The sequence below is a fragment of the Tamandua tetradactyla genome, chromosome 2 (genome assembly GCF_023851605.1).
Source record: "Tamandua tetradactyla isolate mTamTet1 chromosome 2, mTamTet1.pri, whole genome shotgun sequence".
In the NCBI taxonomy this organism is placed as follows: domain Eukaryota; kingdom Metazoa; phylum Chordata; class Mammalia; order Pilosa; family Myrmecophagidae; genus Tamandua; species Tamandua tetradactyla.
This window is the reverse complement of record NC_135328.1, coordinates 144132754-144149787: the sequence shown is the minus strand read 5'-3', so window position 1 is coordinate 144149787 and position 17034 is coordinate 144132754. Positions and strand designations below refer to the sequence as shown.

The 17034-nt window shown below is 36.9% G+C and overlaps 1 protein-coding gene and 1 long non-coding RNA gene across 15 annotated transcripts in view; one reads left to right on the top strand and one right to left on the bottom strand.

Annotated features, from left to right (window-relative positions):
• SYNE1 (spectrin repeat containing nuclear envelope protein 1) overlaps positions 1-17034 on the top strand; it is a 536476-nt gene that overhangs the window by 199696 nt on the left and 319746 nt on the right. For all 14 annotated transcript variants that reach the window (XM_077149294.1, XM_077149293.1, XM_077149295.1 and 11 more), the window contains exons 24-32: positions 686-844; positions 1062-1270; positions 1809-1917; positions 4043-4207; positions 6633-6800; positions 8295-8465; positions 9351-9491; positions 13322-13482; positions 15469-15619. In XM_077149294.1, coding sequence (XP_077005409.1) covers positions 686-844; positions 1062-1270; positions 1809-1917; positions 4043-4207; positions 6633-6800; positions 8295-8465; positions 9351-9491; positions 13322-13482; positions 15469-15619 — 1434 coding nt within the window. The remainder of the gene's footprint in view (positions 1-685; positions 845-1061; positions 1271-1808; positions 1918-4042; positions 4208-6632; positions 6801-8294; positions 8466-9350; positions 9492-13321; positions 13483-15468; positions 15620-17034) is intronic.
• LOC143674033 (uncharacterized) lies at positions 2698-8571 on the bottom strand. Its single transcript, XR_013170830.1, has 4 exons — positions 8201-8571; positions 4762-4836; positions 3949-4038; positions 2698-3490 (listed from the first exon to the last, which is right to left on the bottom strand). It is a non-coding gene; the product is annotated as an uncharacterized LOC143674033 (long non-coding RNA).

Genomic DNA, 17034 nt, shown 5'->3' with positions numbered 1-17034 from the left:
TTTTCTCATCAGTTATCCTACTATTCTATTTTAGAGTTGATCTTTTAAAATGCTGCAGGATACAAGAGGGCTAAAGTAATTAGATGAAATGTAATGTTACATTTATGTTTTATCAGAAAAGGGGCATGCAAAAAATTTTGTTGTTACTTATCTGCTTTTTTTTTTTTTTGAGGAACGGTCTAAGGGAAAGAGTACTTAGCAAGAGGTGGGTAGCCCTGAACTGTTTAATCCTAACTTTTTTTTTAACCAGTAAATTTCCCTTTAGATTCTCCTTTGTGAAGTGTATATAACATCTGTTCTTCCTAACTCACAGAGTTGTAGGTAAAATCGAAAGGGATGCATGCAAAGATACATGGCAAGGCAGACTGCAGTTTCAATCTGGGTTCAAGTTCTACCTTTTGTGCCTACCTCCTGTGCCTCAAGGTTCTCATCTGTAAAATAGGCACATTCATACTGTTGGGGCTCCTGTGAAAATGTAGTAGAATGATCACTGTGAATGTGCCTGGCTCATAGGTTTAGCTAAGGTCAATGTACCTGGAAAAGGACAGAAACTTGATGCAGACAGTAGTCATTAAATCACATTGGCCCCAAAGGGAATATTTTCCATTTTTTGGTTGACATTTCAATTGGAAATGTACATTATCAAGAATGTTATCATTTTTCTGATTCTTCTTATGGAATGCAGGATCTTCAAGGAGAAGCCCCATACCATTTGCTTCATCTGAAGATTGAAGTGGAGAAAAACCAATTCTTAGCCTCCATAGAAGAATGCAAAACTGAACTGGATCGGGAGGCAAAGCTGGTGGCCCAGGAGGGCAGTGAAAAGATGATTAAAGAACACAGGGTATGTCTTCGCCAGCGTCGAGGGGAGAGTCATGTAAAACCATGCTGTTAATTAAAGGATAGAACCGATGCTTTGACTTGGGTCAGAAAACATCACATAGTTTAGTTACTTTACTTTGGTTGTTAGATGGGAATCTTCCTCTGGATTTTCTCAAACAATGTAAAAATATTTGTATGGTTTCTCACTGGGATTGTAAAAAGCATGCATTGCTCTTTAGATGTTCTTCAGTGACAAAGGTCCTCATCACCTCTGCGAAAAGAGGTTGCAGCTCATTGAAGAACTGTGCCTGAAACTTCCAGTGCGGGACCCTATGCGGGACGCACCTGCTACCTGCCACACGACTCTCAAAGAACTCAGAGCTGCCATCGATGGCACCTACGGGAGGCTCAGGGAACACCCAGACAAATGGAACGACTACACCAGCAGGTAGTCTCAGAAGTGCTTCCAGAGTAAGATGAGAGTTGGTTTCAATTCCTTTCATCCAGAGATCATGACAAAGCAAACCGTCACATCTCTTTCACTTCATGCATAAAGGTGCTCTTAACCAGAAATGCTTCATTTAATAAAGAGGATGGGCAATCCTTTCACCTTAACTCCCTCAGATCCCTTAGTGTGTGTGTCCGGGAGAGGGGTAGGGGTAGGCGGGGCTTCAGCCTCTGTATTGGTGCCTCTTACAGGTAAGGCCAGATCTCAAGTGATAGCTTCCCTACTCCCTGGAGCCCAGGCCAGTCAAGCCCTGGGACTCATCGCTCAGCTGTAATCTCCCTGCTTGTTTTTCTCTCTTCCCTCTACATAACTAATAACTTTGAGCCCCATACTAAAGGGGCAGTTTCCAGAAACCTTATTAATCTACTGGCTCATCACTTGGTTGCTAAATTTCCACAAGTGAGTTCAAAGCCGAATATACAGTTTACCCATTCTGATATTTTCTCCCTTTAATTAGAAAATTTTGACGTTATTTCAGATTTTCTGAGTTCTCATCTTGGATTGCTGCAAAAGAGACACAGTTGAAGGGGATTAAGGATGAGTCGATTGATGCCACCAGCCATGATCAGGTTAAACAGGCTGTAGAGGTGAGTCCTAGGCTCATTTTTGCATTACTGGAAAATTCCCAATAATAAAAAAATAATGATAGACAATCTATTGTCTTTTCATCTTTCTAGAAAATATTTACACTCTTGAAAATCATCTTAAAAATAAGGATCCTCATGTAACTGTGGAAAATTGTAGAGTTTTTGCATAATGAGTCATTGGTAGTTTTGAGATTTGGTCACACTCAGTGGTGCCTCCAATGTATTCTGAGCTAATCGGAACCTTGAGTAGAAAACTGCATGCATGCGTGTGTAACACAGCAGAAGTTTAAGAATTGCCAGAGGTTACCAACCTCCTCAAATGTGGGGGCATCTTTTGAAGTGAAAGAGATCTTCACTTGCCACTTGCAATATATCCAATGTGTATATGGCAATATGTGGTATCAGTGCCGTCTATAGACAGTTCTGGCGGGGGGAAGTATGGATTTCTCAAGGGTGCTTCTTTGGATTTCTCATATCCTTGACATAAGTCTGTAAGTACCTGCATCTCCCCTGCCTCCAACCAACAATAACCCCTACCTTACCCCTGATTTCTAGGATTATACCCAAATGGGAAATGTGTTGGATTATTCAATAATGACTAATCACATCCTTGCATTTGCTGTAAAAATGTATCAATATAGAGCACCAGAAAATAGAATTTTTTTTCTACAACAAAAATCCATTGTTGCTTAGTGGAAGGATAAATTGCCTCTTTCAATAAATGGAAAAATTCATTTTCTTAGAAAATACAAACTTAGAAAAGACTGCAAATAAAGCATATTTAATGAAAAAACAATTGCCAGAGAAAATAAGGACACAATAGGTTTTTATACAATACATTTTCAGCCCTTCAAAAGTCAGATCACTGAAAAGTTAAAGAGTTAGGCAAGGTCTCTAAGCATCCTTTCTCTGTTGCATTTGGCCTGGAGTGGTTCACATCAGGCTCCAAAACTTGGGCATGGCCTGATACACACAGCCATGGTGGCAGATCCCAGGCCTGACCCATATGCATTCTGTGAAAAGCATACAGCAGCCTTCTCCCTCTCAGCCCTTCAATTTTTAGAATCTTGAGTTCTTACTCACTGTTGTGAAAAGTCTTTGTTGTTCAGCCTTTTGAGCCCTTGCCTGTTTCCTTTCTGTCCCTGTCCTCTGAGTTCCATTTTCCCCTCTTGCACCATAAGCCCTCCAAATATTAGATGTGCTCAATAATATAACCGTAGACATGTATAGAAAGAGACCTGGATTTGTTATTGGTAAATATTAAAGTACAAAAGCATTCGTGCCACAGAGCAAAGAGATGACCTGTTTCTGGAACCATTTGTTTTCCACTGATGTGCATTTGCCTTGTAACAGCCTCTGTAGAGCAAGTGTGGTTAGAGACCACTGCCTCTGGTTATTTCAGAGTTGGGGTGGGAATGGGGTGGGAGGCTGTCCTGTGACCATTCTCTTGGTCCTGTCCTTGCCAGAGCTGCATCTTGGAGTCTTCCTGGCATTATCTTGGTGAGTAAACCCTCCCTTTCCAGTGAAGAGCTGCTCTCCTATTTGTGCCTCTTAACATCTTGGGTATTGATCCCTAAAAGTTAACAAAAATGCAACAGGAAATGTACATAATGAAGTTATAACAAACCTATAGAGTATCATAACAATATTTTACAAGTAAACTCTTCAATAAAATAAATTGACTCACTGAAAAAGAACTCATTCATTAAAGCAAAACAAAACAAAAAATGTCCCTTACAACTCACAGAAAGCAAGATAGCAAAGTATATTCTGTGTTATAATTTTGTAATCTCATATTCTTCTACAATATTTTTATATACAATCTTTGTTATGGTGAAGGGAATATTGGTAAATATCTAATCGTTCAATTATGAAGATCATTTGCTTTTTTGCTATAGATGATGTCGATTTTATGTATCAGATATTGGTGTTGGGGAGACATTTCTTTCTAGTGCTCATTGACGTAAACCTGTACAAAAAAAGCAAAATGGGAAGCCACTCTGCTGGGGAATGAATATACGGTTCTCTTACCTCCACCTTACAAAACTCACATTGAGTCCTTTCACTCTGGAGAGTTATAGTCCATAACTGTGTTCCATTCATCGAAAGTATCCTTTCATTCTAGGAGATCAGAAATGGTGTTAGCGAAAAAGGAGAGACTCTCAGCTGGCTGAAATCCAGGCTTAAAATTTTGACTGAAGTTTCTTCAGAGAAGGAAGCCCAAAAGCAAGGGGATGAGCTGGCAAAATTATCTAGTGGCTTCAAGTTTCTTGTAACATTGCTGTCCGAGGTATATCACTTACACTCTGAACAGACAGTTCTGGGTGGGGATCCCAGTTCCGTGTATGCCCATATTGGATATGTCAGTTCAGATTCATGATCTCTGTCTAAAATAGAATGTTTAGCCACATCGCACTTTTCACGCTTATGGAAAGCATTGTTGTTTCACGGTCAGTTTCAGGTGTAGCATAGAGATAAAGAGCACAGGTTTGAGAGTCAGACAAGTTCAAGGTTAGAGCTTAACTCTGATATCCTATTTCCTATGCAACTTTCAGCTTGCCTTTTAACATCTCTGGCCCTTGCTTTCCTTATTTGCAAAATAAGTTTAAAAAATACCCCCAAAAGTCAGCATCAAGGATGAAGTACAATAGTGTATGCAAAGCATTTAGTAGAGTAAGAACAGAATAAAAACTCATGACTAGCAGCTAGTGATAATAAAGTATCCGTGCTTATAGGCATACCAGGAAAATTCTCTTTTGGAGGTCAACCCATTTTACACTACTCAGTATATTTTCAACACTTGTCTGTATCTTCTTATAGATGAGAACATGTAGGTCCATTTACCTCATTTCTAGTAGGGCACCTTCTGCTCTCAGTGGGAATTCTCTTCCTGAGCAGGTTGTTGTGCAATGGTGATGACTAAGAGCCCAGGATATAATAGAAGAATGTAAATTAGAATAGAGAGTTACAAGTATGTCTTGAAATCATTTAAATATAAACATGCATGGAAAAATGAATTATTCAATGACTATCGTAAGCCCACCAGGCTCTCCGATTCAGAAAATTTGGAATTTTCTGTAGATGTGCCTAATGTAACAGCTGGATTAAACCTTTTGTATTATTAAACCACAGGGATCTGGTTGAGGCTCCCGTGGTGAATCTACATAAGCTGAAAAAAACTCTGAACTACTCACGATTTGTGTTTATGTGAAAATTTCTATTTATAAACTACAGGTTTCTTAAGACTTTTTGGCAATTTGAAAATAGTGATATGACTAATCAGATTTTGAAACATAAGCTATTTCAATAATTGGATCATCCATTTTTCGTAGCATTGGGGAAGTTTGGTTAGTTGCTACTCCCACATTTGGAATGAAATTCTGATATTACTTTAAGGCAAGTAAGGGGAATAGTCTGCAACTTAATACATATGCAGGTGCTCTTTGATCCCAAGCCTGAAAAATTGTGTGACCCTGACATAGAAACTTGTAGTATAGTTTGTCACATGAAAAAAATTATCCATCTTTAAAATGAGAAGTTACTCTCTTCCCAACATTTTACGTTTATCTCCCAAGTTCTCTCATTATGGTGCCCATGGGGATTTGTAATGACAGTCTACTTATAATGAATACTTATATAAATATTAATCGTACATCTATCTATCTTAAAAATTTTATGTGATATTTTAGTACCAATTAATGATTTTTATTAATAACTTACTGAAAACTAGGAGAAGAATGGGAGAAAAGCATTATTTATTTCTGCATTTATAGGAAAAAGAGAGATTTGACCCATTCAGTCCCTTCCTTTGATTATAATACATTTATTATTAAACTAATGCTGCACATAAAGTGTTCACGATTGTCCGCTGTAAGAAGAAAGATTGTGAACATAGGCAAAATATGTAGTAAAGAATCCCTTCTTTAACCTGAACTGATGATTTGCTGAGACCTGGAGTTTGCCTTTTGTTTGGAGCACAACATGCTCTAAGTTACCTCCAATAGCTCAGATCAGAAGAGCGCCAAGGAAAAAGATAGCATATGGGAAGGAAAAACTAGAAACATGATAAAAATGTGGATAAAGATTGTGACGCTAGAGAAAGATAGACATTGAAAACCAAAGTCAAAGGTAAAACTAAAATGGAAGAAGCAGAAAGAAATAGAAGATGGATAATCCAGGAAGATGACAAGGAAAAGAATTCATTAGAGAACAACTACATTAGAAATTATGTGTATTGATATTTTTCTGTAGAAATATGAGAAATGCATTTTACTCAAATACTGTTTTATTCTTTACTTCTTTTTCTTTTCTCTCTACTTTTTATTTACTTTGAATGGGACAAATTCAACCTTCTTGTAAGGCACTTACATAATAATCTTTTAGTCATGAGATTAAAATTAAGGGAACCTGGGAGACCATGCACACACACACACACACACACACACACACACAGTGTTTCATTATCCTGCCTCAGAGAGAATTAGTTTTTGTTATGTCACAGAGCACCATCACATGTGAGGCTTACAATTTCCGTAAGTGACCATATTTAATGATAATTAAATAAGCCTCAAAAATATTGTAAGAATAATTGTTAGGGATTTGTGTGCATATTTCAAGTAGTTGTAACAGGCTTTGTTCATAATCTTAAATTATTTATGATTACATGAATTTCACTAAATAATATACAATCTACATTTTTTTTCATGAAAATCTAGGTTGAAAAGATGTTAAGCAATTTTGGTGATTGTGTCCAATACAAAGAAATAGTAAAAAGTTCCCTCGAAGAGTTAATTTCAGATTCTAAAGAAATCCAGGAACAAGCTGAAAAGATCCTGGACACTGAAAATCTGTTCGAAGCACAACAATTACTTCTTCACCACCAGGTAGGTGCCTCTCTACTGTAGTGCATCTGTGAAAGTTTATTAATTACTGACAGAACCAGAGAGATGGCAGATGGGGGGGTGGGTGGAGTGACTGAATGGTTAAAAGAACTTGGCGCTTCTATCCTCTCTGATAAATAGTGAATATTTCAGAAGATCCTGCAAAACAAATTCTAAGACTGAGTGACCCACCGACATGCAAAAGTTCAAGGAATATTGTGGAGGGAAACTTGATTTAGTTATGAAAATCTGCATGAAACCTGCATAGTTTTCCTTTTCTTAACAGAAAAGAAAGCATAGAAATGTACGAATTGTTTCATATTTGAGAACACTATTATTTGTCATTATATTAAAACCTTTCTCTTGAATTTACAACCTTTAAAACAACTTCACTTGAGAAATTATAACTCTTACTCTGTACTAGACCTTTTAGGAAAGTGTGATGTTACTCTGCAACAGAACTGGAAATAAAGAAAATCTGGTACACATATTGATGCTAAATAACTTTAATCAACTTAAGTCCTGATAGTACAGTAATAGGCATTAAAATTTATATGCATAAATGTGATATATTACTCATCAAACTCAATGTAAATGGAAGCAGTCAAATCAAATAGTTAATAAAATTCTAACTGTGTAGCATATAGCAAAATACAAGCTAATTTTATATATAATATATAAAAATAGAAGTTGTATTATAAAGACACATAAAATAGTGGCCTCTAGGCCTTATAGATTTATTTTTTAATTATAATAAGTTTGTGGGTATAAAAAATTAACATTTGGTGTTGGGTTGTTATCAATCATGTTAAACTATCATTTGGGTTTAAATTTGCATTTTCAGAAAAATATTTGATTATAAATAGTTATATAAAATTTTTAAATTTCTTTTACATTTTTTAGACTAGATGTTTGGCAAGATAGGAATGCTCACTTTGTGAAATTTGTATGCCTTTCTGTATATATTATACTTCAGTACAGGGTTAACTTAAAAAAAAAAACAATTTTTTCCAATATATCTCAGTAGATCAATCCTTCTTAATACAACCAGGAATTACATCTCTCTTGGTGGATTTAATAGCATTTTGTACATAATAGTTGATAAAGAAAAATTGGAGGTGGGACTTGTTACCAGACCTAAATAATCATTTAAGGAGAAGGGCGTGTGTGTCTTTGGATCATTTTGCCAAATTCCTTCTGAAATCGTGCACAGAGGGTTCAGCATTCTCTAAAGTTGCACATAAGTCAAAACGCTAAAGCAAATCAATTGTGCTATCGGTCATAGAACATAAAATATTTAGAAAATAATGTCCACCTCCGACTAATAGAGAGCCCCTTTATTCTTTGCCACCTAATTTTAACTTTGAAATACAGTCGGGGCCCTGCGCACTATGGGTTCTCACCTGTCTGTACCTCCTTCGAAGGGTGGGTGCTCAAATCCCTGTCAGCTCCTTAGAGAGTAATTTTTATATCCGTCTGTTGAACAATTGCTTCCAGCAAAAGACAAAGAGGATTGCTGCGAAGAAGAGAGATGTGCAGCAGCAGATTGCACGGGCTGGGCGGGGCGAAGGTGGACTACCAGGCCGGGTCCGCGAGGAGCTGCGGAAGCTGGAGAGCACCCTGGATGGTGTGGAGCACGGCCGGGAGAAGCAGGAACGCCGCATCCAGGTAGGAGGTGGGGAGTCGCGGTGCCTTAAACGGAGGATTCGCGGTACCTTAAACAGGCCCTTAGTCCTAGCGGTGCGCGCATTCTTTCCGCCTCAGGACCTCCCGCGTTGTCTGAGAGGTACTTTGCACCAATTGTGTCTCTTCGTCATCACAGCAGCCTTATGATGCGGGTACTGTAATTTAACACAGTTTGCAAGTGTGGATACTTAAAAAGAAAAAGTTCAAAGACCTTACCCAAAGTTACACGGCAGCCTTCAATAATAGAGCCAGAATTTGAATCCATTGTTGTAGGAATTCAGAAATTTACAACATTTCCGTTCACTTTTCCAGAAAGTCCGACAGCAAGCTTTCTGCCATATCATGATCTTGAAATATTGGATATGTTCTACTTTAAATAAAAGTTTTTTTTTTTTTTTTTTTTTACTTTTTGCCATTTGCTCAATTTTCTCTCGTTTTATCTTGCCTTGCCTTGCCTTGCTTTTCCTTCCCCTTCCCTTCCCTATTCTCTTGCCCAGCCATTCCCTCCCCTCTCTCTCTCTCTGTCTCTGTGTGTGTCTCCCCCCCCCCCCCCCCGGCTTTCTTTTTCTTTTTCCCTTTTTCACACTTTCAGTAATACTGTTAATTTCATTGGACCTTACAGCTGATAGAGGACTCAGAGATCATCTAGATCACATCTTCTTTCTATCGAGAGAGATGTTGAAACCCAGCAAGGAAATTCTTATAGAAGATATTAGAATAATCTCTATTCAATGTGATTGAGTGAAATTTCAACTGAAAGTTAACTAGAATTTGGCTGCTTTCCAAATGAATGAAAACGGGGCAATATTTTGTGATGAACTTCAGTCATTTGTAACTATGTTGTTTATTATTTTTTTTCAAATTTAGGTCACATTAAGAAAATGGGAGCGATTTGAAACAAACAAAGAGACAGTAGTCAGATACCTTTTTCAAACTGGTTCCAGTCACGAACGCTTTTTGAGTTTTAGCAGTTTGGAAAGTTTATCTTCAGAATTGGAACAGACAAAGGTATATCAATAAGTACTTACATTCTCAGGGTACTCATTATTCTGAAGAAAGCTGCATCTCTACTCCATTACTACTATTATTATTACTTTAATCGGTACTTATTATTTATTGATGACACACTGTTTTCAGCGCGCTGGTGTGGTTGTTCTGGGGAACGAGAACATAGATAAGACTTGAACATCGAGAACTAAGTGAAGGTTTTCATAAACTGGGAAATGGTTAGTATCCAAAGAGATGAATAGATTTTTAAGAATCTTCCTGGAAGCAATGATATTTTTAACTGAATCTCAAAGGGCTGGTAAGACTCAGCGGAGTTTGTGGCAGAGAAATGGCCTTTCTGGAAGGGAGATGGTATGTCCAAAGACATGAGGGATGAAAACCCTAGACATAGGGTTGCCACATCATCAAGCAAAATAAAGGCAAGTGAACCTGTAAAGGAAATTTGGGTTGCAGAACAGAGTCTTGAAGGTCTGCAGCATCGCTGTCTAGATAACCTGGAGCCATTAAAGGTTTTTAAGAAAGAGAGCCAGAGGATCAGAGCTGTGCCTTGTGAGATTAATTTTTAGGCAGCTGTAGACAATTGGTTGAAAGCGTGAAAGACCTGAGTCATGAGATCCAACAAGAAAACTATTGCATCTATGAGTGAATATGAATAAGGAGATGGGGATGACAGGGGATACTGGGGACAGTTGCTAGATAAGTGGAATGCATTCTGAGATAGGACACCAAAATGGATAGAGAGAGTAAAGAAAAGAAGATGGTACCCAAAATTAGTGAGTTTGACAGAGATCATATTTTTGGATGTGCTTGGCAAGTTCAACTCCATGAGTTCAAACACCTTGAACACTCCAATCAGACCAATGAATGTGCAGTAAGCATTAGAGGAGTTAAACAGACCTGTTGGTTCCTACTGCAGCAGTTTTGAGGTTTACAGAAAGGCTGAATTACTTATACAAATGTGTTAGCCAGTGCATACAAAAGAAGATCTTGCATCCATAGCCTTTAGCAAATAAACCTCTGAGCTGCTTCTGTTTTCTTACCTGCAAAAGGCTTCTTTGGCCCTCATCTACTAATTTTTCATTGTTTCTCCAATGAGTAATTTAAGGAGGAATTTGAAGTGTTACAAGGTAGCAGAATCTATAAAGGGTTTGTATGATTTTCATCGGCCATTTAAATACAAGAGTATAAAAAAATCTCAGATGTCTTTTGCAGATATGCACATATATATCAATTTTTATGTATCTATATCCGATTCCACCCAATTTCTGGCACCTGGTATTCCATTTGCACTGATCTCTGCTTAAATGTTTTGGCTGACACAAATGTGACCCTTTTGTTTTATCACTAAAATTCCTTTTGGTCTATGATTGATGAGCTACCATTTGTGGAGCACTTATACTATGTGATGTTACTCAAGTCTAACCCCTTCAGATGCTTCATTTCATTTAATACTTAGAGCAAGCCTAGGAAATAGGTTCCATTGTCAATCCAGTTTACATATGGAAACTGAGGCACAAAGATGTTCCTGAACTTGTCCAAGATCTCAAGATTAGTTACTGGTGAAGTTGAGTCCAAAGCCCACGTGTTAGCCACTACACTCTGTATTCCTCTGCACCTCTTTGATAACTGTTGATTTCAGCTGCTACATGAGCATGTATAATCTAGAATAATGGTTCTCCTCTCTTTCTTTCCTCACTTTTCCTTGTTAGTACAGCCTTCACCCCAGTTGATAGTCCTTGGATGGCGTGCTAAAGAGGGGAGAACGCATACTGGATGGCCCTCTGTGTGCCAGGGAATTGTAGAGTGTTCAAAGCAATATCACATTCACTCTTTACAAGGAGGCATGGACATGACTAGCGAGGAAATGGAAGAGTTATGTGGCTAGAGATCACGCAGCTACTGAAGCACAGAACCTGGCTTCAACTTCAGATCTCTCTAATGCCAGAGTCAATTCTTTCCTGATAATGTCTTTTTTTAAAAAAATATTTTTATTGATGAAAAAACATACAAGCGCAAACATTCTTAACATACAAACATTCTACACATGCTATACAATCAATGGCTCATAATATCATCACATAGTTGTGTATTCATCACCATGACCATTTTTTAGATCATTTGTATCACTCTAGAAAAAGAAATAAAAAGAAAAAACTCATACATACCATGCCCCTTACCCCTCCCTCTCATTGACCACTAGTATTTCCACCTGTCCAATATATTTTAACCTTTGTTCCCCTATTATTTGTTAATTTTTTTATCCATATATTTCACTCATCTGTCCATACCCTAGAATATCTTCCTCTTAGGACTAAGAATTCGAGCCTTATAAGGTTATTATATTTCTGTTTAATTTTGTTTTTGTCAACATTATTCTGCTCTTTAGATTCCTTAGCATTGTGCTTTCGTTATGCAGAGCTCACATAGAAGGCTAGAAGATTAAGTGTGTTGAAGCATTTTCAATTGTAACTACTTTCTCCGTATTCATCCTGGGTACTGGAAAACACTAGTGGGGGGGGGGGCTACTTTATTTTACACCTCTGATTCTAGTCATGGGATTCTGAGAATTATGCTGTGATTCATAGTCATTACAATTGAGTCTCTAATGATAGCAAGTTCACATATAGTAACAGTGGGTGCTTTGAACCACAGAATTTAATCTTGCAACATTATAGTATCTTTTAGGATACTATAAATCTCTATACCATGAGGAAGCTGTGCTGACTCATTTTCAGTTTTCCTAATTGCAGGATACTTCTCTGAAGTAAGGTTGATATTTCCATGAGGACATTAAGTCTTTCAGGACATGAAGATACAATGGTTCTATGTAGTAACTCTGTCTTACAGTGTGTGCTAATTCTGGGAGCTGCTCTGAGGGAAAAGTGGCTTTCGTAGGTCTGGTTTTTAAAAGCGCTTTCATCAGTTTTTTGCATCATCTATCCGAAAAGAAGGAAGTCGATGATCAAAATTAAACCTCCCTTGGGAATCTCTTGCATAAGAAAAGAAATGATGATAGATACCTGTCAGAGTGTCAGGCACTTAACAATGAAATTGCTAATGAAGTGCTAACAGTAGCCTTACAAAAAAAACATTGTCATCTGTATTTTTCATGAAAGAACCTGAAAAGTTAAGTGATTTGCCAAGTCATACAACTATTAGTTGCAGATCCAGGATTTTAGCCCAGGTTTGACTGGTCCAAAATTTACCTTTTTTCCACTATGCAGTATATATACACAGAGTAAGTAAGAGTCAGCAACATTAATATCAGATTATATCTCTTTTCAGCGAGCTAGTTATCAAAATGTTCTTAAAGAGCACTGATACCCATTATTGATGGGTCATATATCCTACAATTGTATAAACAAATCTTCATATCCTCTAGCTTACAAAGTCCATTATCTCTATGACTGAAAAACCAATAACTCTCAATTGATCATTTTGTGAACTAACATCTTTGTGGATGAATTAATTATTATAATGCAGCTCAGAATCCTCAGCAATAAATCAAAACCAGGAAACAACGGAGACATCATTCTTATAAGAATTGTTGGATAACCATGAAGGTAGATAGCTAAATGTATATATAATTTAATAAAGCATCTATTTTAGCCATGATGAAAATAAGGCAGTTTAGCCAAAAGTACAGTAAGATCCATCCACCCTTTCATCCATCCATCCTTCCATCCTTCCATCCATCCATCTCTCCACATATCCTTACATCCATTTAGCCATCTGTCTATTTTGGGGAAGTCCCTGCAATGTATGCAACTTACTTGAGGGCAGAGTTTAATATAAAATGCCCCTATAACAATTGTAATATCTTTTTCTAGGACTTTTCTAAACGAACAGAAGGTATTGCAGTCCAGGCTGATAATCTTGTGAAGGAAGCTTCGGACATACCACTCGGGCCCAAGAACAAGCAATTGCTTCAGCAACAGGCCAAGTCAATCAAAGAGCAAATCAAAAAATTAGAAGACACGCTTGAAGAAGAGTATGTGCTTGACAAGTCCTAAACTTTTTTCTCTGAGATAAAGTTTAAAACAATCCTTCCTGTATGTTGTATTCAAAACATTCTTTTAAAATCTCAAAGTGTCTGTGTATTTCAGCATGTTTTGAGGAAGCAGTTCACATTGGAAAGAAAGTATCGCCAATACAGAAACCAACATCTACAATAGAATCACAAACTATAGGGGATGTGGTTTTTGCATTGTTAAACTCATTCTGTTCATGAGAAAGCCATATCTGTTCAATTCTGTGGCCTTTGTATATTGTGGAGGAAATCTCAAGAAGGAACCGATAATGAAAATACTTTTTTTGCTGTAGTATTCTGATGTCACCAGTTAGAGGGAAGGGTAGATATTTTTGATTGTGTAGATTCTAGGCTTAAATACATATCTCATAGACCAAACGTCTCCAAGACCTAGGAGCTCATGGAGTTTTTTAATAGTGCCTCGGTATCCAAATTGTCACTGCTTGATGTGCTGTTCCCAGAAATTGTCTTCACAAGTCTATTCTTTCTTGAACTTTTAATGTTTGTTTATCTAAAAAGGAAGAATGAATCGTTGGACTATTGATACCTTGTTATAGGTACAATAGATACAAAAATCACTTGGAGGGGATAAACATATAAGGATATGGCAAATGTTCTTCAAAATAATATGACTGAAAATTTCTATTTTAAAGGTTATTTTGTTTAAATAGTTGCAAATTGGTGCCTAATAGCACACTATTCTTTAGACCTAGGACATGATTTCTAAGATGGATTTTAAAATCTAAAATTCATTTTAATACAAAACCATGCACATGTTTCAATTTATTCAATAGCAACTTGAAATTAACGGTTTGCATTTCCCTAAGCTTTAAAATTTGATAAATGATTTATTTAAAACAACTATGACTTGAAATTTTGGGAGACTTTGTGTTAAATATTCTCTCTCAATTATGGAAATAGTGAAACTAGGAGTTTAGTAGAAAGGAAGCCACTTTTGTTAGGAATTTCCATTTGATCTTTCTTCCATATAAAACTTGCAATATAGCAGCTTTCGGAAAGCACTAGGCACACCCAGGGTATAAATTTGAGACTGTAATACTATTTTACTTGACAATCAATAATGCCACTGTATTTTTCTTAATGCCTTCAAGTGCCTTTCGGTAAACAGGGAAATTCTTCCACTCTTTTTTAACCCAAGACTTATCAGTTACATGACATACGGTTAGTCCCTCATTCTTTCTCTAAACTGAAAGCCATATTCACCTGGTTATGTGTGCACACCTAATGCAAACTAAGAATCAGTATATGAATCTTTGTTCGCTAGGTTTACTTCAAATAAAGTCCAAGTCATCTAAAAGCTGCTAAGGTGTTCACGTGCAAGAAATCAAAAAACGCTTTGGCATCAGGACAGTACGGACATCTAAGAATAGCTGACACCAGTATAGGTCATAAGTGACAGGCTCAGCTCTGTGGTAGAACGGCTGCTGCGTGATAGCATGTGGTCCGTATTACAAGCTCTATCTTCGTCCATAAAGATGCATTTTATAAAAATCTTTCAGTTTAAATCATGACTGCAATGTCTTTCCTTTGAAAGCAAGAGGATTCATGTCCATAAAAATAAGACCTCTAAAAAGGGTTTGCACTGGAGTCTGTGCTGGTGTAGTTTATAAAGTAAAGTTAAGGGCAGAGATTAACAAAGTGGTACCAGCGTTCAGACCCCTTTTGGCTGAGCAGTACTCTTTTGGAAAGCACAGCTCTGTTCAGAGTGTATCATAGATGCCACTTCATTAAATGTTCATTCTCAGAGGAAATAAAAAGACTACAGGCCTGGCACACAACCCAGATCAAATGCATATCTATTTTTCTATTTAATTGTTTCAACTTTGAAATGGTTACGGATATCTTCACTTGGTGGTTTAAAGGACAATGTGTTGTTTCTCATTATTAAAATACTGCATTTTGTTTACTTGATCTGGTTAATTTTAGTATTAAAACCATGGAAATGGTGAAAAACAAGTGGGATCATTTTGGCAATAATTTTGAGACCCTGTCCATCTGGATAACTGAAAAAGAAAAAGAACTCAATGCCTTGGAAACGTCATCATCTGCCTTGGACATGCAAATCAACCAAATTAAGGTGACCTGCTCACACGTTACATTTATAATCCACGTATAGCTATTAAGAACTCCTTTTTTCCTTTCACCAAATGCTATTTGGCCCCAGAACAAATCTTTCATTGCAATGTGACTCTATTAAAACTAAATTAACTCAGAAATACTGAACTAAGAGGTCGCGCTTTAACCTGGGCAACACTTTATAGATGGAATTATGTATTGTCTGATATGCATTCAAAGTCTACATTGTGTGCAATATCATTAAAATATTTTTATGGTTACACCATTTTTTTCCTTGATTTTGAGTTAACTACACTGGAGTCCTCTGTTGATTCCTTTATATGATGTGTCATGTATTTATCATCTACAACTATATAAGAATTATTCCAAATGTCTAGCTCACATGTTGGAGGTGTTTCTCATCATCAGTCATAAGGAAGAGGTTGAGAGGTTCCTTTCTTTAGGCGAAACGAGGAGATATCCCGGTTTCTTCCTCGGAGCATGGTAGAAGATGCCTGATACTTTGGTCTCCTCCAGCTCTATAAAACCCTCCTGTGGATAGACTGTCACCATCTACTTCATTCAAACAGTTTAAAAATATATGGGCTGCAAGAAAGTGAGTGCTGAGCATTCATCTCTCTTTCATACGATTTTTTACATATTTTCAAAATGCAGCCACTTCTTTTTCTATATCAGCCCATTTCCTTTGAAATGGGAAAACCCTCTGCCATTTCCCAATTAAATATAGTAAAGTCCATGTGAAGGTGTGGGAACATTTCACATTATGACTCAGAATGAGTTCTCACACCATGTGTGTCGTAGGAGGGTGCAGTGTTGCTTGGCCAAGATTAGACGCCGTGCGGATTATCCTTGCTTATCACTCATCTTGTGCCATCAAGGAGCTATGCAGTCTATTTATGCAACCTGCTTATGTCTTCTCTATTGTACTGGGAAAAGGACAGGCCAAGCAGCTAAAGAATAGTCATGAAATATTTCTAATCTTTAAAACAGTTTTTACAAACGGCCACTTACTTGTTTCCCCTAAATTATAAGGAAAAATTAAAAAAGAATAGCACATTTTGTTTCAACATATTCCCCTTTGGAGAATTTTTAGTAATCACTATTTGATTTGTTTAGGCTCCCTATAGTTTACTTATTGTTATTTTTCTCTATTATTCCAGGACTTTCAAATAGGTCAATCATCAAATGACATATTGTTACTTTGAGGGGGGAAAAAAAAGCTATGATATTTTATTTTAAAATATATAAATATTCAATTGTGGATTACTATTCTATCTAACCCCAAGTACATTTTAATATGCCTAATATGGAATTTTGAGAACAATCAAAAAACATATTCAATGAATATGAATACCAGGCAAAAGGTATTTGCTAGAAATAAGCAAAGATAGAATTGATCACGCCAGCGTGGAATTT